The following is a 21,222-nucleotide window of genomic DNA, read 5'->3' as shown; positions in this document are numbered from 1 at the left end:
GGGCAATTGAGTTGTGAGTTGTGGGAAATGCTCACCCACTTGGTGCAAACTGGGGTAGGGGTGGGGGGACAGTTCTGCTTTTGTTGCTATAGAGAGGGAATAGGGTTTCCCCCCACACTCTCTCACAGGAGCTCAGGTACGGAGTTGGACACAGTGAGCCTGACTCCTGACACGCAATGCAGAAGAATTTGGAGTGTGGCTTACATTTACTCTGAGAATGAAATGAAGACTTGTGTAGGTTTTAACAAAATCTCATTGAATTTTACCAAGGAAGTCTCAGGAGCCGAATGCTGGTGAAAGCCTGCTACACTCAGAGAGGCAGAGAAAGCACCCAGCTGATCTCTCTCCACAGCTGGCACACCAAAAGGAAGCTCTCCTTCATACCTGCTTTAAAAAAACCCTCAAACTGAATGCCCCTTACTTCCTGTGTGTGGGTCTATCTGTCCTGCCTTCCTATCACTCGCTATGGGTTTTTTCCATGTTCACTCCCTGTCAACTGGTTGCTTGCTCTGCCTCCTGATCTGTGGTTGACTTTATTTGATTCTGCTTATAATAAACATAAAGCTCTTGGATTAAAGGTGTGTGCTAGGGCCGAGCCATACCACAACTAGGAACAGTTTTTCCAGTAAATAATAAACAGCACAACGTTCTGTAAAATGTTCATATCAGTCTCCTGTACACTCAGAATTTTGAATGTCCTGAGCAGTTTTTCATCCAAAGCTGATCTTTGGGTGGTGTTCCTCAGTTTAGTGGCAATCCTAGTCAACCCGAAGCTGCCTGTCCTCTGTTTGCACAGAACCTAGCAGCAAGAGAGGCATGGTTAGCACTAACACAATTCAGGAGAGTTTGTCATTTCAGAGCCCCATCATCTTCTTGGAAACCTCAAAAGGGACTATTAGGGATGGTGGATATTTTAAACATTTTAAATGCCATATTCAGCTGAAGTGGAAATTTCTGGTTTCTTTAGACTCAGTTATGTCATGTGATGTTTCGCTGAAGCAGACATGTGAAAGCGTGATGCTTAGAAAGGAATATACACACAGGTGAGTCACGAGGCTCTTGCACTGGTTCACTTTGCACTGAGTCGCTGATCTCCACTCGATGTGAATTCATGGAGAGTGACTTGTCAAAGAACTTCTCTTGCTATTCCATATCAGTTTGTCACAGCCTTCTGGATCTTCGGCATCTAGCTGCTGCTATTGATTCATGTTTGATGTTTTGGACTGGACTGCTCATATTCTGAAAACAAAGATTGGGAACTCCCCAGAGAACTACAGGTCCACAGCCCCCATTTCCTATTAATCTCCCCCCTTCCTCTGATAGGTGGGCTAGAAAGGAGGTTGAAGCATTTAAGAACTCTCACTACAGTAGGTTTTGAAAAGTCTAAGCCTGTATTCAGCAGATCTCTGAAAGGTTTGAAGACCGCAACCCATGAAGTAAATCTAAGGAACTTGTACAGGAAGAGAGATGGAGCTTATTTCTAGAATTAGTTAGTCCTCTCTATATTATGTCATAAAGTTTATATATACATAATAATTTTATAGCTTTCAAGGTAATAGTTAGACCTTAGGAAAAGTTGGGGGGGCTGGTGAGATGGCTCAGCGGGTAAGAGCACCGACTGCTCTTCCAAAGGTCCTGAGTTCAAATCCCAGCAACCATATGGTGGCTCATAACCATTCGTAACAAGATCTGATGCCCTCTTCTGGAGTGTCTGAAGACAGCTACAGTGCTTACATATAATAAATAAATAAATCTTTAAAAAAAAGAAAAGAAAAGAAAAGAAAAGTTGTAGAGAGCCGGGCGGTGGTGGCGCACACCTTTAATCCCAGCACTTGGGAGGCAGAGGCAGGTGGATTTCTAAGTTCGAGGCCAGCCTGGTCTACAGAGTGAGTTCCAGGACAGCCAGGGCTCCACAGAGAAGCCCTGTCATGAAAAAAACAAAACAAAACAAAAAACAAAACAAAAGAAAATAAATTAACATACCCACAGATCAAAGTGGGGGTTGTTGAGGCCTGTTGCCCTAGCATAGCTGTGGCCATTTTGATCCATGCCCGACAGCTATTTGATTTTGTGGCTGTACTATGCCTTCCAATCATTGAAAAAGAAAGATGACTCAGAGCAGGGTTGTGCTGAACACACATACCCTTTTATGTTCTGTATGTCATGTGGTTTGTTAATCTTAAAAAACTCCCCAACTTGGGCTGGTGAGGTGGCTCAGTGGGTAAGAGCACCCGACTGCTCTTCCGAAGGTCCTGAGTTCAAACCCCAGCAACCACATGGTGGCTCATAACCATCTGTAACAAGATCTGACTCCCTCTTCTGGAGTGTCTGAAGACAGCTACAGTGTACTTACATATAATAAATAAATAAATCTTTAAAAAAATTATTTAAAAAAAAAAAAACAAAAACTCCCCAACTACAGGCCTTCATTGAGGACCAAGCAAGACAGGGGTCAGCTTGAACTAAGGAAATGTGAAAAAAAAAAAAAAAAAAAGATGGACCACCCTACAGTCTCCTTGCATCTGCATATATTCTCACTGTGGCTTTTGTGGTTTTAGCCTTTATAAGCTGGCCCTGAGAAATGTCCAGTACACAGCTTTGAACTCTGGAGCCTGAGCTATTCCTCTGGCCCATCAGTCTTGGAATGTGCATTCAATAAACCGTCTCCGTTTAACTGAGATTAGTGTTTGTATGGTTTATGGGGTGACCCCTGGACCCTAGCAGCCTCACAAACTGTCACAACAAGGTTCTCGAGCCAAATGGAAACCCTTTCCTTCTCCCACGAGTGCTCACTGAGAGAAAGTGTATAGAGAAAGAGAATGCTTGCACACAGAAGCCTCTACAGCTGCAGGCTCTGGAGAGAATGAGAAAGGATTTGTGCTGCAGAGTGTCCATCCGGGCTGTTGTGCATGGTGCTCTGACCCCATGCAAACACCCTCCTCCCTGGTGCCCTTACTAGACCTCTACTTGCTATACATACAGCCCTGAGCTGGCCTGGTGGCTCACTCTGTACTCTCAGGAGACTGAGGTAGGAGCCTTGTCTGGGGTTAGAAAGAGACCCTCATTCACAACCAAACCACAAACCACCTCAGCTAATTCAGCGTTGTCATGAGGTGAGTGTTCCCGGACAATTCGGGCTGGGATGACTGGGGTAGAAGATGGGAAAACAAGATTCAAGATTGCTTTTGGCATTTGAGCTCGGGGTTGTGCCCTTTCCTGGAGTGTTTTCTAGTACCAGAGCCCCTTATGGCCTGGTGCCTGTTTTGCTTGAGCTGCCCTGCCCCCCCCATCTCCCTACTTCCATTTGTTGTTGTTTTTGATGATGGTGATGATGGTGGTGGTGTGTGTTTGTGTAGGTGTGTGTGTGTAGGTGTGTTTGTAGGTGTATGTGTATGTGTGTGGTGTAGGAGTGTGTAAGTGTGTGTGTGTGTATGCAGGTATGTGTGTGTGTGTGTGTGTGTTTGTGTGTGTAGGTGCATTTATACCACTGTGTTCTTTTTTTTTTTCCTATACAGCGTTTTTCTGTACACCCCTGGCTGTCCTGGAACTCACTTTGTAGACCAGGCTGGCCTCGAACTCAGAAATCTGCCTGCTGGGATTAAAGGCATGCGCCACCACCGCCCAGCTTACAGTGTACTCATATAAATAAAATAAATCTTTTAAAAAATGATATTATAGAAAAAAAATGTATTTTATTTTTATTTATGTCTCTGCCACATGTTTGTATGTCCTGGAGGGGCTGAAAGTTACAGGGAATGTTGACCAGTCTGAACCAAGTTCTGCTGCTCTGGAATATCTAGAAGAACTTTTTTTTTTTTTTTTTTTTTGAGACAGGGTTTCTCTGTATAGCCCTGGCTGTCCTGGAGCTCACTTTGTAGACCAGGCTGGCCTTGAACTCAGAAATCNNCCTGCCTCTGCCTCCCGAGTGCTNGGATTAAAGGCGTGCGCCACCAAGCACTATTTTTTTTTAAGGATTTATTTATTATTATACTTAAGTACACTGTTACTGTTTTCAGACACACCAGAAGAGGGGGTCAGGTCTCATTACTGGTGGTTGTGAGCCACCATGCAGTTGCTGGGATTTGAACTCAGGACCTTCGGAAAAGCAGTCAGTCCTCTTAACCGCTGAGCCATCTCACCAGCCCTTTTCATTCTTTTTTTTCTTATTTTTTCCAAAGATTTATTTATTAATTATATATAAGTACACTGTAGCTGTCTTCAGACACACCAGAAGAGGGCATCAGATCCCATTACATATAGTTGTGAGCCACTGTATGTGGTTGCTGGGATTTGAACTCAGGACCTCTGGAAGAGCAGTCAGTGCTCTTAACTACTGAGCCATCTCTCCAGCCTGGAAGCAGGCTTAATCACTGAGCCACATCTCCAGTCCCACAATAATAAAGACTTATCCCTATGTTTTCTCATGAGATTTTTTTAATGATTTTAGCTTTTAATCTATGAAATTAAATACATATTTACATATCTAAGATTGTATGTATGTGTGTGTGTGCGCGCACGCGTGTGTGCCTGTTTGGCAGGTGCTAGCTGCTCATCATCCTATCCTTTCAGGCTTTAGCCTGGTTTACACTCACCTAATATCAATGCTTCTCAGAAGACATCCCAGAAAAACCCTCAAAATGTTACAGTTATGCACAAAATGAGTTGTTACCTGTGTTTCTGATCAAGTAATAAAAATTGGGGCTCCTACAACCCCTTCCTCCAACCTGGTAGGTTAGTAAACTGAGTCTGAGCAGCATGTTCAGCATTATATTATACAGCTTACAACTGACAACCAGCAGTGAGGATCAGGTCAGATCTGAGGGAAGTCTGTGGAGCTTAAACACGTACGTTCACAGGGCTCAGAACCTTGTACTAGTTTTAGTAGCCTTTCTGATCACCTCTCCATAGAAGCTGGGGTTCAGCTTAAAATTAAAACTCTAGCACGTTCATCATGTTAACTGTCTAGGTAGTAACCCCACCTTTAGGTTTTTAAGGCCTTTAGTAACTTCTACCAAGAAATCAGTGGGTGTTTTCCAGAAGGAGATAACAGGAGTGACCCGAGATCCTGCTGGTGCTTTGAGTTTTAGGTTCCTGGAGACGAAAATAAAATACATCGCATAATATGCAAAAAAAAAAAAAGTTACAGTCTTTGTTCGGTTCATTTTCTTTGCCAGCTAAAGAATTAAAAGTGAGGAAACACGGGCTGGTGAGATGGCTCGGTGGGTAAGAGCACCCGACTGCTCTTCCGAAGGTCCGGAGTTCAAATCCCAGCAACCACATGGTGGCTCATAACCATCCGTAACAAGATCTGAAGACAGCTACAGTATACTCACATATAATAAATAAATAAATAAATAAATAAATAAATAAATCTTTAAAAAAAAAAAAAAAAAAAAAAAAGTGAGGAAACACACCACACATACACACACACACCACACACACACTCACACATGCACACGCGCAAACACACACACACACACACACACGCCCACACACGCACACGCACGCGTACACACACACACACACACGCACATGCACACACATGCACACACACGTACACACACACATGCACACACACGTACACACACACGCACAGCAGCCACACAGAGACAGACTCTCCACAAAGCAGAGGGAGGATTCAGGAATCAGATGATCATTTTCTCCTAAAGTCTTTGCATGTTCTTCCTTCCCTATTTTAGGGTAGGCTAGTATGTAAACAGACAGGAGGACGGATTGGCTCACAACTGTTGTGTAAATATGTCCTGAACTGCCTTGAATCAACAGTGGCAGTGGCTATGCTTGCAGAAGAAAATGTCCACAAAGCCTTTGTTCTAAACTGAGAGCTTTTGCCTCTGGTCAGGAGTGTGAGGAAGAAGCCAGTCATCTTGGAAGTCCACCATGGTTATTACCCAGTCACAGCCCTTTCCACATCTGTCTGCTGGTCAGGGAGGCTACCTCCTAGTCCCTCAGTATGAGATAATAATCTCAATTTAGTCTTTTGTATTTGGAAATCCAGTGGTTGATAACTATTCTCTTCTTGCACAGACTTGGCATCCTGACAGTTAATTGGGTATTACCATAAGTTTGTTTCATAACTATTTTTGTTACCCTGGCTTGTCTATGTTTCTTATGTTGTTACTGTCCAAAGGAGGTCTAAAGGAAACTCCATTTCCTCAAATTCTGACCAAAACTAGCATCTGCCAGGAACTTGTGAAGCCGGTTCCCTTATGTGGGCAGAAGGGACAAAAAATATGCCGGCCTCCAGGTTCCCCCAGTGTATCCAGGCCTCACAGTGTATCAGCCCCTCATTATCCTAAACAGTCTCAGGAGCCTCTCTTCCTTGCACTTCACATTCTTACAAGCCTATCTCAGCTATGCTGTTTTGGTCCTCCCTTAAATTCCCTCCTACCTCCTCTTATGCATGGTCTAGTCCCCTCTGCAAGCCATGTTCAATCTACTATTTTCTCACTCTGTGAGTTGAAGTTTAGACAGGTCTACAGGGAGAGTTCCAGGACAGCCAAGGCTACACAGAGAAATCCTGCAAAATAAACCAATGTGTAAAGTTTATCTTGTCTAGACCCTTCAACCTTTTAGTCCAGTGGTGTAATGGTCTCTTTCTTTGGACCATGAAACTTATTTCTAATACTTCAAGGACAAGTCCATTAATGTCTTAGCTGGTTTGTAGTTTCAGGTCTCTTTCCTGATGGCAATGGGGTTTGGGGTGGAGTATAAAGGAGTCAACATGGTGGGCTGGCAAACTGTGAGGCCGAAAGTTCTAACTTCTGCTTTGAGTTTTTACCTTTTTGCTTCAAGGGAGCCAAAGTACCTGAGGGTAAGGTGTTGTTTTCTCTCATATAGTCATATAGCCTTCTGAGTAGCCTAAAACTCTTTACACAGCCCATATTGGCTTTAACTCTTGGTCTTGGTTGCCGCACCCCTTCTAAAGGCTGGAAAAACGAGCGACTTCACCTAGCTAGAATCAAAGATGTAAGAAGTGATTTGTCAGAGTTGGAAATAGGAAGCTGCAAGGCTGGTTATTCCGGGATCTCAGAAATACTGTCAACCAGAAGCACTGGAGGAACGGAAGCTAGGAAGTACATAGCCTAATTCCCAGGCTTTCGGTCTGGGTGTACCTACACCGCCCACCGCCTAGTGGGCTGATGGTCCGCGCGCCACCCTTTCATTGGCCAGTCGTCACAAGGCCCATGCTCACACGAGGTAATTCAGCCAATCAGCGAACTAGGCCACGCCCACCCCGGGACCAAGTCTGAGTTTCTTGCCGCCTGGTCCTTGGCAAGCCGGGAGTCGTAGTATTATATTTAGGTTCTGCCTCCTGAGCCTGGAGACTGGGAACTACAACTTCCAGAGTGCTGAGCGGATGCACGCTCAGCTTTTAGGTGTAAGCTGCAAACATCTTGGACCCCGGAAGAATCCGTGTTGGAGAACAGGTGAGAGCTATTGTTGGGGCTGCTGGAGCTGAGGTTTACCCCTGTATCGGGTCGGGTGAAGCTCCGAGGCACCAAAGGACCAGCCCGTGTTGGAGTTACGGGTCTTGGGGTCGGTGGGCCAGAAAGAACGGTTTGCTTGTGTTTTCGTGAATTTCTAAACGCTGGTGTGTTCCTCAAGTCCTCCGTCCGCCAGGCCTCGAGTTTACTCTTGTGAGCCCTCCCACGCCCACCTGTTGCTCGGAGGCCGGCTGCGGTTAGCACCAGGGCCCGGACAGATGACAAAGCCCACAGCACCTTCGGCTCCAGTCCCGATTGGGACTATCTCAGAGCTTCCCTACATGCGGACCCCTCGGTTCTAGCTTTGGCTCTTCGTCAGCTCAGCTCTCTTATATCCACTGAACCTCAGTTTGGTGTCTCCATTAACAGTGTGACTTAAGGACCTAACATCCCATAACTCTCCCTTCCGAATTGTGAACGCAACCTTGGAAGTAGAACGCGTTCAGTTTTAGCCATTTTCGGTTTAAGTGAAGATCTATTGGCTCTCGGGCACTCCGATATACTTTTCATTTCCTGTGTGTTTTTTAATGTAATTCTTGAGTTTAGAAACAGGGTGGGGCGTTCTAATGAAGGAGGTAAAAAGCTTGGCTTGGGGTATACCTTAGGTAACTGCTGCCAAGCATCTGCCTTCGGTGATTGCTCCTGCAGGGAGTGCTTGGTGCCCCCACCCCCATGCACACCCAGGATGCCCCTGTCCCGCTGGCTGAGATCTCTGGGGGTCTTCCTGCTGCCAGCCCCTTGCTGGGCACCCCGGGAGAGGTGGCTTGGTTTCCTACAACGACCCTCCCTGGCATATGGGTGTCCAGTCCTGGGGGCCTGGCACAGTGCCCGCTGGTGGTGCCAAGTGTGGACAGAGGAGCCTCGGTGAGTGTGGTTGGGGTGTGGGGCTTCGGGGAGGGTAGCGCCGAGCCACCCTCTCATGTGTGTGTGTGTGTGTGTGTGTGTGTGTTTTCCCCTCAGAGCGTTTAGCTCCTCTGTCAGAATGAATGGGAACCAGAAATTGGATGTTTATAACCAAGAAAAGCAGAATTTCATCCAGCACTTCTCCCAGATCGTCAAGGTGCTGACTGAGGATGAGCTGGGACACCCAGAGACAGGAGATGCTATTGCCCGGCTCAAGGAGGTGAGGGATTCGGGACTGAAGAAGCCCGGTAGAGGTGTGCATTCATGAGGGTTTCGATGAGAGCGAAGTGACGGGTTTTACCTGAGTCTCTGGAGTAGATGGGTCCCTGCCGCACTTCAGCCCTCCCTGATGTTGGGCTCAGTGACTTTAGACCATCCAGACAGCTTTGCTTGAAGGTAGCCTTGGACCTAGTGAAGTTTGCGATCATGCCCTGAAACCATGATAGGATGAATCTTAGTAGATACCAAGAGGCTGTTGGCACTGGGGCCTGAGGGAAGTTACTGTATTGTTAGAAAGCCCCTTCTACTTGAGTTACCTATTTCCCCCTAGTGTTTCTTTTCTGGAACTCATTAACTGTCTGAGGCCGGCCTCAGACTCATGTAGCCTGCCTGCCTGCCTCCTCCTCCTGAGTACTGAGATGATAGGCGTCAGCCATCCCTCCACACCAGGACCCCTGTCTGCAACACAGGATTGTTGGCAGGTGGTCCCAGTTCTCCGCTTGGGGAAGTCTTGGGTGTATGTTATGGAGCAGGTCCTTGGGTGCCACATGCCATAGGGCTTTGGAGAAGGAATGAAGAGGGGAGTGATCCAGGGGCTCTCCAAGGGGAGTTGGGGTTCAAAGAGGGAGAAGGGAAAAATCTCTTCAGGTCCCCGCTGTGTGGACCCTGATGTCTTCTCATCCTGCCTCAGGTCCTAGAGTACAACGCCTTAGGTGGCAAGTACAACCGGGGTATGACCGTGGTACAAGCCTTCCAGGAGCTGGTGGAGCCGAAGAAACAGGATGCTGAGAGTCTTCAGCGGGCCCTGACGGTGGGCTGGTGTGTAGAGCTGGTAAGAGCGGTCCAGAGGAGCAGAGGGTCCTGCACTTGGGTTCCTCGATGAGGAGACTAAGCTTGTTTCTTGCTTGCGTTGGTGTTTCTGTGTCTCTCGTGTGCTATAGTCACATTTAGGCAGTGTGATTCACTTCAGGGACTGACAGGTGGGCACAGAGAATTTTCAGAAATATTAACTTTAAATCTTACCAGATGGTGGTGGTGGTCCACACCTTTGGTCTCATCACTGGGAGCAGAGGCAAGTGGATCTTTTTGAGTTCTAGGCTAGACTGATTTACAGAGTAGGTTCTAGGACAGCCAGAGCTACTCAAGAAACTCTTGTTCCAAATAACAGAAACCTTAAATTTCCTAAACTTGAAAGAAAGAAAGAAAGAAAGAAAGAAAGAAAGAAAGAAAGAAAGAAAGAAAAGGAAAGAAATAGTTTTACCGGCTTGGCCGGTGAGTGCATTGGTTATCCAAGCAGGAGAGCCAAATTTGGATGCCAGGGCCATGTGAAAGTCCAGCTGTGGCGGTGAATACATTCTCTGCGGTAGGTAGAGGCAAGAGGCTGGCTGGGCTGCCTGGCTCAGTGAGAGCCTGTTTCAAAGGAAAGCATTGCTGTGACGGGCGAGGTGACGGGCGAGGCATCTGCATCTTCCTTTGGCTTCTGCTCCCTGGGCTCATGCTCTCACTGATGCATACATCTGTGTGGTGACTGGGACACGTGTGTAATACATACGGCCACCGAGTGCTGGGCACGGAGACAGGCAGGTCCCCAGAGCTCACTGGCAAGCTAGGTTAGCAGTCAGTCAGTGCCAGGCTCAGTGAAAGGTTTATCTCCAAAAAAAAAGGAGGGTGGAGAATGTGGAGGACACCTGATGCTTGTATGTGCCCAGCCCAGATACCCGTGTAAACACGTGTGACACAGACACATGCACGGAAGACTCAGCAGCAGCTCTGTCAGTGCCGGGCAGGCAGTAACACTTGTGTTCAGTTGTGTTCAGTTCCTCACTATCCATTTAACAGCCATGTGCGTCTGTAATACCCTTCCTGGGGTGGGGAGAGATGCAGGTCCCTGGAGCTTGTCGGCCAGTCCGATGCAGTGTCAGTGATAGACCCTGTCTCAAAGGATAGGGTGGGAGGGCTGGAGAGATGGGTCAGTGGTTGAGAGGCACTGGGGTTCAGTGGCTAGTGCCCATATGATGCCTCACAACCATATGTAACTTCAGACCTATGGGATCCGATACCCTCTTCTGGCCTCGGTGGGCTCCAGGCATGCACATGATTGACAGACAGACTTGCAGACCAACACCAGTGTGTATAAAAGAGTGCTCGGTTTGGTAGCATGTGAACTGAAATTGTAACAACACAGAGAAGATTAGCATGGCCCCTTTGCAAGGATGACAAACTCATGAAATGTTCATTCTCTTTTTTTTCTTTCTAGCTTTTCATTTCTATCAAATGTATGAAAAAATACATAAAGATTGGTATCAGAAGTATGATATACAAAATTTAAAAAAATGAGAAAGACATCTCAGAGAACCCCACCCCAAATGAGGAAGACATCCAATGTTGACCTGATCTCCACATGAATGTATTTGTAACACATGTACACAGAGCAGATGCATATGTGAAACATGCATGTACAATACATGCACACATTTCTACACATCTATAACAACATACATGTAAACAACTCATACACATACAAAAGTCTTTGACGACATGTTCACTTACGGAAATGATGTTCTGGAGCCAAGTGAAAGATGCTTCCCTAAGATAGGGCATGTGTCCCCACCTGTGGCTCTAACTTGTTTCAGTCCTGGCTCTTGAATGTCTGTGACTTTTATTTTCTGGGTGGGTGAGGGGTTTCCAAGGTGGTGATGAAGCTCAGGGTCTTGTCTATTATAAACACACTCTAAGTACACTGAGCTGTCTTTAGATGCACCAGAAGAGGGCGTCAGATCTCATTACGGATGGTTGTGAGACACCATGTGGTTGCTGGGATTTGAACTCACGACCTTTGGAAGAGCAGTCGGTGTTCTTAACCATTGAGCCATCTCTCCAGCCACCTTATAAACACACTCTTATCCCTTAACTACATTCCTGCCCTTTGGTTTTTTTTTTTTGGTTTTGGCTTTTTTGAGACAGGGTTTCTCTGTGTAGCCCTGGCTGTCCTGGAACTCACTTTGTAGACCAGGCTGGCCTTGAACTTGGAAATCCGCCTGCCTCTGCCTCCCAAGTGCTGGGATTAAAGGAGTGCGCCACCACCGCCCAGCCAGCCTGGCCTTCATAGTGAGGCTGTCTCAAGGAAACAATCCAGAAGTGTCATGGGTGTTGTTGAGTATTCGGTCTTCCATCTCCTTAAGAGTGAGCTCTGGGGAGGCACCACTCTGAGGTCAGGGCTAGACTCTGGGGATTTCTCAGGGGCCAGCAAGGGAGCCCTTTGCTGAGATTGGAGAGCATTTACTGGCAGGCAGAGTGGCTCAGTTGGTAGCATGAAGTTCCTGGGTTCAGCACCCAGCCGTGTACAGAAGCAGGCACGGCAGCAGATAATTGATCTCAGCACCTGGGACAGAGGTAAGGGCAGAAGTGCAGGTCCTTGGCCATGTAAGGAGCTAGGCTCCCTCCAAAGGGAAAAGCCATTGGTAGCCAGGGTGGTGCTCCTGGAAGTGTTTGTCAGTTCATCCCTGCAGGGAGTCAGGGTGTCAGTGCAGATGCCATCCATGCAGGATGATGTTGACGGGTTTGTTCCCATAGCTTGCTGAGTCCACTCCCTCATACACCCCAGTACTGCCTGTCCAGGGGTGGCAGCACCCATTGGGAAATGCCTCACAGTCTTGCCCATGCCAATCTGGTGAGCGCGATTTTTAAGTTGAGAGTCCCTCTTGCCAAATGGCTGTAGCTTTTGACAAGTTGACCTTAAACTCGCCAACATAGTCACTTACTGGGGTAGAAATTCACTGATGCTTTGGACAAGAGGGAGCCACATGAAGTTGTTTTACACTCTCCTACTACCGGGGACTCTAGAGCCCATTAGAGGTGCAAGAGGTGTGTTTTAGTTCATTAGCCTGGAAAAAAAAAAAAAAAAAAAATGGATGCCTATGTGGAATCTGAGAGAGGTCTGGTGATTTGTCAGGGTCCCCACAGCCAGCCCTTCTACCTAGTGCCCAGCAGTGGCCAGAGCAGCAGCTGTTGCTGAGAGAGGGCTCCTCCCAGAGCCCTGGGGTCTTACCCTGTTCCTCTCCTAGCTCCAGGCTTTCTTCCTCGTGTCAGATGACATCATGGACTCTTCCCTCACCCGCCGGGGACAGATCTGCTGGTATCAGAAGGTAAGGCAGGCGGGAAAGTAGCAGTGGTTGTGGTGGACAGGCCACAGGGGAGGGGTTGGGGTGTCTGCTGTGATGGTTTGAATCTGGCCAGCAGTAACTTGTTTCACACTGTTCTAACAGCCAGGCATAGGCTTGGATGCCATCAATGACGCTCTGCTTCTGGAAGCCTCCATCTACCGCCTGCTGAAGTTCTATTGCAGGGAGCAGCCCTACTACCTGAACCTGCTGGAGCTCTTTCTTCAGGTGCATGGCAGTGGGACTGGGGACCCACACCTGTCCCCCGTAGCTCGAGCCTCTGTGGCGCGTGCTCTGCTGGGAAGGGTGCAATAGCAAGCAAAGGCAGTGAAGAAGGCTGTCATGTGATTGTGAGCATGGAGCTGCTCTCTCCCCTCCTGCCTGCCTGCCTAGTTGTCAGCTGCATGGGATGCAAGGCCCAGGATGCCAGCATTGCCTGGTCCTGAAAAAAGCCTGACTTAGCGAGACCATGTGTTATCTTCCTCCCTAGAGTTCCTATCAGACTGAGATCGGGCAGACTCTAGACCTCATGACAGCACCCCAGGGCCATGTGGATCTTGGTAGATACACTGAAAAGAGGTGAGGCCATTGGCAACCACGGTTAGACAGTGAGAGACTCAAGATGGGCCGTGCTCTCATGAATGCATCTTCTCCCTGACTCAGGTACAAATCGATCGTCAAGTACAAGACGGCTTTCTACTCTTTCTACCTGCCTATCGCGGCTGCCATGTACATGGTGAGTCAGTAGCACCTCCGCTGTTTTCTCTCGGGGACACTGGGACAGGAGGGCATGGAGTAGACACATTCACTGTATAACGGTGTGGCCTCGGGCAAGCCCTCTGTTCCTCTGATACTGAAAAGTGAGCAGAATTGAGGCCTGTGGGTGATACATCTGAGTGGGAGGGGCAGAGCGAAATTGAGGCTGAGGCAGGAGACTCCGTGCGGAGGTGGTTCACAGGTCAGGTCTTCGTTTCCTTTTTGTAAGAAGTGGAACTGTAATGGCTGCAGCTCCCTGGGAAGATGGCGTGATGCCTTCAGAATGGCTGCATTTGAGCCCAGCCCATGGGAAGCATAAGGTAGGGCAAGGTGCCTGTGGTCATGCTGCCTCCCCTGTCTCTTACAGGCCGGCATTGATGGGGAGAAGGAACATGCCAATGCTCTGAAGATCCTGATGGAGATGGGCGAGTTCTTCCAGGTCCAGGTAGGAAGGTCCTGTAGCACAGAGTTCGTGTCTCCTCATTCCGGGCCTGGAAGCCTTCTCACCTCTCATTTCCGCCTGCTGCCTAGGACGACTACCTTGATCTCTTTGGCGACCCCAGTGTGACGGGCAAGGTCGGCACTGACATCCAGGACAACAAATGCAGCTGGCTGGTGGTTCAGTGTCTGCAACGAGCCTCTCCTGAACAGCGCCAGATCTTAGAGGTGCCCGCCCCCGTGGGGCCTGGTAGTGGCACGGCCCTTTGCTCAGGGGATGGAGGAGGAGTGGTTAGGAAAGCAGGGTGATTTTGCTGTCCAGGCGACATTTGGCAACTAAGTGTTGAAGGTGGCTAGCAGGCAGAACCAGGAAGGTTTTGGACAATGCCAGACAACACATGCTGCCCAAGCTCAGCGGTGTCAAGGCTGGGACACCCTAGAGGAAGTAGAATCCCGAGCCAATACCTGAACTTTGGGCTGGGGGAGGCAATGCTTGGTATCTTGCATCCCCAGGGAGGAGAGTTTTGCCAGTGATCTGGAATGAATGAGTTGTGAGGGCCTGTGGACCCAGCCAAGTAAAGCTGTTTTCCTGCTTCCAGGAGAATTATGGGCAGAAGGACCCAGAAAAAGTGGCTCGGGTGAAAGCACTGTATGAGGCGCTGGATCTGCAGTCTGTGTTCTTCAAGTATGAGGAAGACAGTTACAACCGCCTCAAGAGTCTCATAGAGCAGTGCTCTGCTCCCCTGCCCCCATCCATCTTCATGGAACTTGCAAACAAGATCTACAAGCGGAGAAAGTGACCTCGGGATTGGAGAGGCTGGGAGGGAGGGGTCTCAATAAATTATTGTCCAACATCCTGTGGTTTTATGCTTGTGTCAGTCAGGAGTTCAGCTTCATCCAGAATGCAGGGGTGGGAGAGGGCAGCTTGGAATCCAGGTTGGCAAAAGCATTCCTTGAGACCCAAAGCTACTGCATTGTAGATGGGTGACATAGGCGCTACGTCAAGGGTTGCGTGGGGGTTGAGGGGCGGTCCTGAGCTATGCCACGCCCATGCGTGAAGGGGTGCGGCTGCGCAGCCACACTGGGTTTTGCCGGTGCCCCTCCCCTCCGCTCTGTTCCCTGCTGGGCGGGGACGCAGGGACGCCTAAGGCCGGAGTGATTCCAGGAGGACTGCGGTGAGGAGGGCTCGGTCTGAGGGTGCGGATGGATGGGATGGATAGCACGGGAGAGGAGCAGTAAAAGAATAAAGAAACGGGCGATGGCTGGGTGATGGAGACGACAGAGTGAATGGACAAATCTTGCCGTTGCGGTGGGTGAGGACACTGGAGGAAGGCTAGAGCTGAACAGGGACTGGGACAGATGCAGAGGTGACAGCAGAATGCTTCCCTTTGCTCCAGCCCAGACCCCTCTCCTGCGTTGACAAACCAAACCCTTCGTCTTGTTCCCCACCATCCGCTTCACTAGAGCATCCGGGCGGGGTCTCCTTCCTCCCAGGGGTAGGCTGGAGGACAGAGCTTGATTAGGAAGAATCGGTGTATTCTGGGCCCTATTCTTTTTCAAGCATCGCACCCCCATATTCTGGGCCCCACTCTTTTTTCAAGCTTCGCAGCACCACGAAGATCAGAGTACAACCGCATTCTTTGATGACCCTCCTTTCTCCGTTCCCTGGAGGTTATGTTCCACTCCACCTGCAAATACTGCAGTGGGAACTAAAGGCCTGTCCGTGGTGATTTGAATCTCATTTAAATATTTCCCAAAGCAGCCAGATCCTTCCTTCCCAGGCCTGTTCTAGTCCTCAGTCACCTCCGGTGCCCTTCCTTACCCGTGATCTCAGTAGCTAGGTTTCAACCACCCCTGTTTTCTAGGTCTGCATCTGCACTGTCAGGTAGGTGGATGTGAGACGCTGGATCCTCTTGGTTCTCTGAAAGCCATACGTCGTCCTCGGCAGGCACCATGCTGTCCCCTCAGCGGGCTTTACTCTGCAACCTCAATCACATCCATCTCCAGCATGTCTCCCTAGGCCTGCACTTGTCCCGCCGTCCTGAATTACGAGAGGGGCCTCTGAGCACACCCCCGCCCCCGGGAGACACAGGGGGCAAGGAAAGCAGGGGGCCCTGCAGCGGGACGCTTGTGGACGCCAACTCCAACAGTCCAGCTGTGCCCTGCAGATGCTGCCAGGAGCACGGGCCCAGCATAGAAAACCAGCAGGACCCTTCCCAGGAGGAAGACGCTGCCTCGCCTTCAGATCCAGGATGCTCTTCCTCTCTCAGCTCCTGCTCAGACCTTAGCCCTGATGAGTCTCCAGTATCAGTCTACTCGCGAGACCTGCCTGGTAATGAGGATGCAAACCCTCAGCCCAGCATCTTGGAGCTGGGCTCTCCTCTGGCTCCAGCGGGCCCTAGCACCTGCTCTCCAGACAGTTTCTGCTGCTCTCCTGATTCTTGCTCTGGAATATCTTCTCCACCTGGACCTGACCTGGACTCGAACTGCAACGCCCTGACCACCTGCCAGGACCTACCTTCCCCCGGCTTGGAGGAAGAGGAAGACAGTGGGGAACAAGATCTTGCTACCTCTGAGCTCTCAGAGACCGAAGATGGGAGAATTGACGCAGGGAAAACAGAGCCCAGTTGGAAAATTAACCCCATTTGGAAAATCGACACAGAGAAAACTGAAGCTGGGTGGAAAACCATCGAGGACAGTGACTCTGGTCGGAAAACAGACGAAAATACAAACTCGAGCTTGGAAACGGAATCTGGGAAATTGGCTTGTTTGAACACCAATTCTGGTTCGAAAATAGATGCAGGGAAAACTGATGGGGGATGGAGAGGTGACGTCAGCCAGGAGCCGGTGCCCCATCGGACAATCACGTCTTTCCATGAGCTGGCCCAGAAGCGCAAGCGGGGTCCAGGGCTGCCCCTTGTGCCGCAGGCCAAGAAAGATCGCAGCGACTGGCTCATAGTCTTCTCGCCCGACACTGAGCTTCCGCCGACTGGGTCCCTGGGAGGTTCTTTGGCACCTCCCCGTGAAGTCACCACCTTCAAGGAACTCCGGTCGCGAAGCCGAGCCCAGCCGCCGCCAGTCCCGCCCCGGGACCCTCCGGCTGGGTGGGCTTTGGTCCCGCCTCGACCGCCTCCCCCTCCCGTCCCTCCCCGGAGGAAGAAAAATCGACTTGGGCTGCAGCCTATTGCAGAGGGTCTGTCGGAGGAAGGCAGGGCGGCCAGCCCCCTGGCTGGTGAGGAGGCATCCGCCCCGCAGGAGCCCGTGGAACCGCGCGCGCACGCCGTGGGTAAGAAGCGCGGACCCGCAGGAGGGCGGGTCCTGAGCCCGCCCCTGGTCCCCTCCTTCTGCAGTGTCCTTCCCGCCCCATCTCCAGGGCGCGCTCTGGGAAAGGGAAACTGGGTGGATCTTGGAGTGAAGGGACTAACTCTTTGCTCCTCTCTTTCCCGCCCCTCCTTGCCTGGCTGCCGGCCGCACTGTCCTCCCCCTCTGCACCTGGCCCCGCCAATCCCGCCTGTAGCCGGTCCCTCGCTATTCCCTCGGCCCCCGGTTTTCCGGTTCTCGGCCGACGGGCGCCCCCTGTTGGAGGGTGGGGGCGCGGGAGCACCCGGGTCCCTGCTCTTTACGCCTCTGACTGGGTGGTCCAATTCCCGGCTCCGGCTGCTGGGGGCAGCGAGTCCCCCGGAGGAGCAGCTCCTGCCTGTGCGCCTATCCCCAGTGGGAGCTTATTCTCCTCCCACTCGGGGGGCCTTGCCTTGCCTGGCCAGCCCCGAACTGGCACTGCTGCTATCCCCGCTCTTTCCCAGAAGTAGCACCTTCCCCGCCGCGGCGCCCCTACCCCGCCAGGTTCCCGCCCCCCCGCTGCCAACACCACCGTGTCCGCCGACCGCCCCTCGCTGGACCAGAAGGCCACCACCTCCGCCCAGGCAACGTAAGACGGACCCGGGCCTGCCCCGCGGGCCGCGCCTCGGCTCGCTGTCCCTCCAGTACTGGGCCAGCCTTTATCTGGGGTGCCTGGCTAGGTCTCGCCCTTGGACTTTGGGCAGGCTCCTAGCGGGCTCATTAGTCCCGGGGAGCCTGGCCTTGCTGGGGGTGAGGAGCATGATTGCTCCCCTCGCTGCACAGAGGTCTCCACCTGGTCTGCCCAGCTTAAGAGGTCCATTGTTAGGGACCTGGAGTCACACCCTGTGTGGAATTCCTCCGCTAGGGAAGTTTTTGGCCTCGGTGGTTTGGACCTATTGTCCCCTCCCAGGAGATTCTAGCCACATCTTCTCCATTAGTCCCGCCGCAAGTAGGGTGAAGCTGGAGCCTAGCATTGACAAGGTGCAAGGTGACTACGAGGGTTCTCCAAGACTCCCCACCCTTTCCCGTCTGTCTGTCTTTTCATTGGTCGAGGCTCCCACGTGCTCGGAGTGGGTGCAGCCCTCGGTTTCCTCGCCCAGTCATCTTCCTTCTTAAAGGCCCAGCTAGCTGGTCGGTGTTGTTCCCCGACTAACTAGAGAGGAAGGGCAATGGGAACTGAGGTGGGGGCGGCCAGGTCCGGGGTTTGCTCTACGTCCCAAGTGGCTATGTTCTTTCCCCCTGACTCTCTAACTATGAGACCAAGGGAGCCGACGTCCTCTGTGTAACCCTTGGCAAGTAAGCGTCATCGCGTCCTTATTCTCTCACTTAGTGCGCAGTTCCTGGTCGTTTGCCGGTGTTCCCGGGGCTCAGCGGCTGTGGATGGCAGAAGCCCAGAGTGGGACTGGCCAGCTGCAGGAGCAGAAGAAAGGTAGTTACCCTTTCCGGCTTTTGAATGACCCTTGGTTTATAGCTATCCACCCCAAACCCCCGTTGAAACCAGGGGCTTTCTTCCTTCCATCTCCACCCAGGTCTCCTGATAGCTGTCAGTGCTTCAGTGGACAAAATCATCTCACATTTTGGAGCTGCTAGGAACTTGGTTCAGAAGGTGAGTTGGTTTGAGGGAGGATGTTGGAAGATTTAATATAGTGAGGGGGAAGTGGAAGGACTCCGGGACACTTGGCTAGCCACACCTTTGAACCCTCTTGCTTTGCGCTTTGTGCTTTACACGCTGTTCCCAGGCTCAATTGGGGGATAGCCGACTGAGCCCAGATGTGGGGCATCTGGTATTGACCACCCTCTGCCCGGCCCTCCATGCTCTGGTGGCTGATGGGCTGAAGCCATTCCGGAAGGACCTCATCACTGGACAGCGTAGGAGCAGCCCTTGGAGTGTGGTGGAGGCATCTGTGAAACCAGGTGAGCCACAAAGGAGTGGGATCCGACAGAGCAGGGCCCGGACCTGGCTGACCCATGCCCCATCCTCAGGTTCCTGCACACATTCGATGGGATCTCTGTACAGCCAGGTCAGCCGACTGGCCCCGCTGAGTAGCAGCCGCAGCCGCTTCCACGCCTTCATCCTGGGCCTCCTCAAGTGAGTGTGGCCCTTCCCCCACTGCTCTGCTGGCCTCGGAAGCACAAGCACATTATGGCTAGGACACAGTAGTGGAAGCTGTTTCCAGAGACCTCCCCTCGCCAGGGTTTTCCCTCATTCTCAACCTCTTCCCTGAATTTACCACCTCTCCTCTCTCCTCCAGCACCAAACAGTTGGAAGTGTGGTTTTCCAGCCTCCACGAGGATGCAGGTCAGAAGCTCAGATGGGAGGGCATGGTACTGCGGGGCGAGGAGAGGAAAGGCTCTCCTGCTGGTCCGCACTGAGGTCAGAATACACATCTAGGGGAAGAGTATGGGAGGAGACTCAGCCCAGGCTCTCTAGCCCTTCATATTTTTCCACTTGAGGTCTTCCTTGCCCTGGGGCCATCTCTTGTTTCCTGAAATAGGTCCCTTCTCCTTCTTGCTACCTCATAGCTTTCAATTCTCCTGTGGGTCTCTTCCTTAGTAAGGGTCCAGCTCTACCCTGAAAGGCAGGTCCTCGCCCCTGTGTGTGTTTCCAAGCCTTTCCCTTTCTAGCCCGTACAATATCTCAAGCACTAAATGGACAAGTCTCCCTTGGGAGGCAATGGTTCCACACGGGCAGAGATAATTGTCAGTCCTGTAGCTCAACTCCTGCCTCCGTTGCGCACCCAGAGTGAGAGGCCTGAAAGGTGTTTGCTGACTCCGGAATCGGTGCAGGAGGTGATGGGGCTGATGTTGGCTACTCTTTTCCAGGCTTACTATCCCTCTTGTATCTGCCCACCGGATTCTTCTCCCTGGCTCGTGGTAGCTGTCCATCCCTGGCTACAGAGCTGCTGCTTCTGCTGCAGCCGCTGTCGGTGCTCACCTTCCACCTGGACCTGCTCTTTGAGCACCACCACCACCTACCCATGGGCCTGCAGCAGGCTCCTGCCCCTTCATGCCCCCCTCCCGCCCTCCAGCAGACTATGCAGGCTGTGCTGCACTGGGGGGAACGTTTGGCTCAGAGTCTCCGAGGGACTTCAGGGGAGGCCACTACAGACTCTTCAACCCCCTCCACACGCCCTCCACCAGGCAGCTGGTGGGATCAGCTGACCCAGGCTTCTCGGGTCTATGCCTCTGGGGGCACTGAGGGCTTCCCTCTTCTCCGGTGGGGACCCAGGCGTCATGGAACTACAGCTGAGGAGGCACCTCCGCCCACGGAACAAACCACACCAGGCAGAAACGTGTGGTTGGGGCGTCTATTTGGTGTGCCTGGGTGCCCCTCAGAAACTGAGAGTGGCGCCTTCAAGTCTAGGTATGTACACACCTGCGTTTTGTCCCTTTCCTGACCTTCCGGTCTCATCCGCGCCCCCCAGCGGCCAGTCATTCAGGATCTTTCCGATAATAGGCAGGCAGTTGGTTTTTGTAGCCATGAGCTTTAATGGTTACATTCACAAATGATTACATTTTAGTGGATACATACAGTTCCTGATTTCAAGCTGAGTGGTAGTGGTGGTGACGCCTTTTAATTTTTTTTTTCTCTTTTGACGGAACATCACAATGGCAGCTTCTGAAATGTACCAGGAACAGACCTTCGTAGTATTCCCGGTCCCTCTCTCTGGAAAGCTACTACCCCAACCACCCATTCAGCTAACTCCTTCACTTCCTTACAGTCACATTCCGACCTTGATTTAAGAATGAGGTCTTCTAGCCGGGCGTGGTGGCACACGCCTTTAATCCCAGCACTTGGGAGGCAGGGGCAGGCAGATTTCTGAGTTCAAGGCCAGCCTGGTCTACAAAGTGAGTTCCAGGACAGCCAGGGCTATACAGAGAAACCCTGCCTCAAAAAAAAA

The 21,222-nt window shown here is 51.1% G+C and overlaps 2 protein-coding genes and 1 non-coding gene across 7 annotated transcripts in view; all 3 read left to right on the top strand.

The window, feature by feature from the left end:
• The first annotated feature begins 7,342 nt into the window (after positions 1 to 7,342).
• Positions 7,343 to 14,835, top strand: Fdps (farnesyl diphosphate synthase). Of its 3 annotated transcripts, none has more exons than XM_021195806.1 (10): positions 7,343 to 7,448; positions 8,466 to 8,628; positions 9,319 to 9,459; positions 12,692 to 12,772; positions 12,893 to 13,015; positions 13,278 to 13,366; positions 13,451 to 13,523; positions 13,911 to 13,988; positions 14,075 to 14,209; positions 14,581 to 14,835. In XM_021195806.1, exons 2-10 carry the CDS (start codon positions 8,488 to 8,490, stop codon positions 14,779 to 14,781), a joined length of 1,062 nt encoding a protein of 353 aa, XP_021051465.1. In that variant the 5' UTR covers positions 7,343 to 7,448; positions 8,466 to 8,487; the 3' UTR covers positions 14,782 to 14,835. The 3 variants fall into 3 exon arrangements, with proteins under 3 accessions (XP_021051465.1, XP_029393800.1, XP_029393799.1); XM_029537940.1 differs by having other exon boundaries at positions 7,360 to 7,448; positions 8,557 to 8,628; positions 14,581 to 14,828; XM_029537939.1 differs by lacking the exon at positions 7,343 to 7,448 and adding an exon at positions 8,111 to 8,369.
• Positions 10,769 to 10,875, top strand: LOC115064001. Its single transcript, XR_003843841.1, has one exon. It is a non-coding gene; the product is annotated as a U6 spliceosomal RNA (small nuclear RNA).
• A 224-nt stretch (positions 14,836 to 15,059) lies between the features above and the next one.
• The window catches only part of Rusc1 (RUN and SH3 domain containing 1), a 9,874-nt gene continuing 3,711 nt past the window's right edge, over positions 15,060 to 21,222 (top strand). The window contains exons 1-9 of one of the 3 annotated variants that reach the window (XM_021196382.1): positions 15,060 to 15,156; positions 15,847 to 17,267; positions 17,499 to 17,909; positions 18,651 to 18,749; positions 18,850 to 18,926; positions 19,060 to 19,234; positions 19,304 to 19,409; positions 19,573 to 19,619; positions 20,144 to 20,684. In XM_021196382.1, coding sequence (XP_021052041.1) covers positions 15,935 to 17,267; positions 17,499 to 17,909; positions 18,651 to 18,749; positions 18,850 to 18,926; positions 19,060 to 19,234; positions 19,304 to 19,409; positions 19,573 to 19,619; positions 20,144 to 20,684 — 2,789 coding nt within the window. In that variant the 5' untranslated portion in view covers positions 15,060 to 15,156; positions 15,847 to 15,934. Of the gene's footprint in view, positions 15,157 to 15,846; positions 17,268 to 17,498; positions 17,910 to 18,009; positions 18,309 to 18,650; positions 18,750 to 18,849; positions 18,927 to 19,059; positions 19,235 to 19,303; positions 19,410 to 19,572; positions 19,620 to 20,143; positions 20,685 to 21,222 lie in introns of those variants that run through there. The other 2 variants (XM_021196383.1, XM_029537801.1) reach the window with 2 other exon arrangements.

The sequence above is a fragment of the Mus pahari genome, chromosome 4 (genome assembly GCF_900095145.1).
Source record: "Mus pahari chromosome 4, PAHARI_EIJ_v1.1, whole genome shotgun sequence".
Taxonomy (NCBI): domain Eukaryota; kingdom Metazoa; phylum Chordata; class Mammalia; order Rodentia; family Muridae; genus Mus; species Mus pahari.
Note: the sequence above shows the minus strand (reverse complement) of the source record. Positions and strands in the feature narration are given on the sequence as shown.

Coding starts and splice junctions, on each gene's coding strand:
- Fdps (XM_029537939.1), top strand. CDS start 8,191: ATGCCCCTGTCCCGCTGGCTGAGATCTCTGGGGGTCTTCCTGCTGCCA. Junction 13,016..13,277: donor TGCTGGAGCTCTTTCTTCAG/GTGCATGGCAGT, acceptor CTTCCTCCCTAG/AGTTCCTATCAGACTGAGAT. Junction 13,524..13,910: donor TCGCGGCTGCCATGTACATG/GTGAGTCAGTAG, acceptor TGTCTCTTACAG/GCCGGCATTGATGGGGAGAA.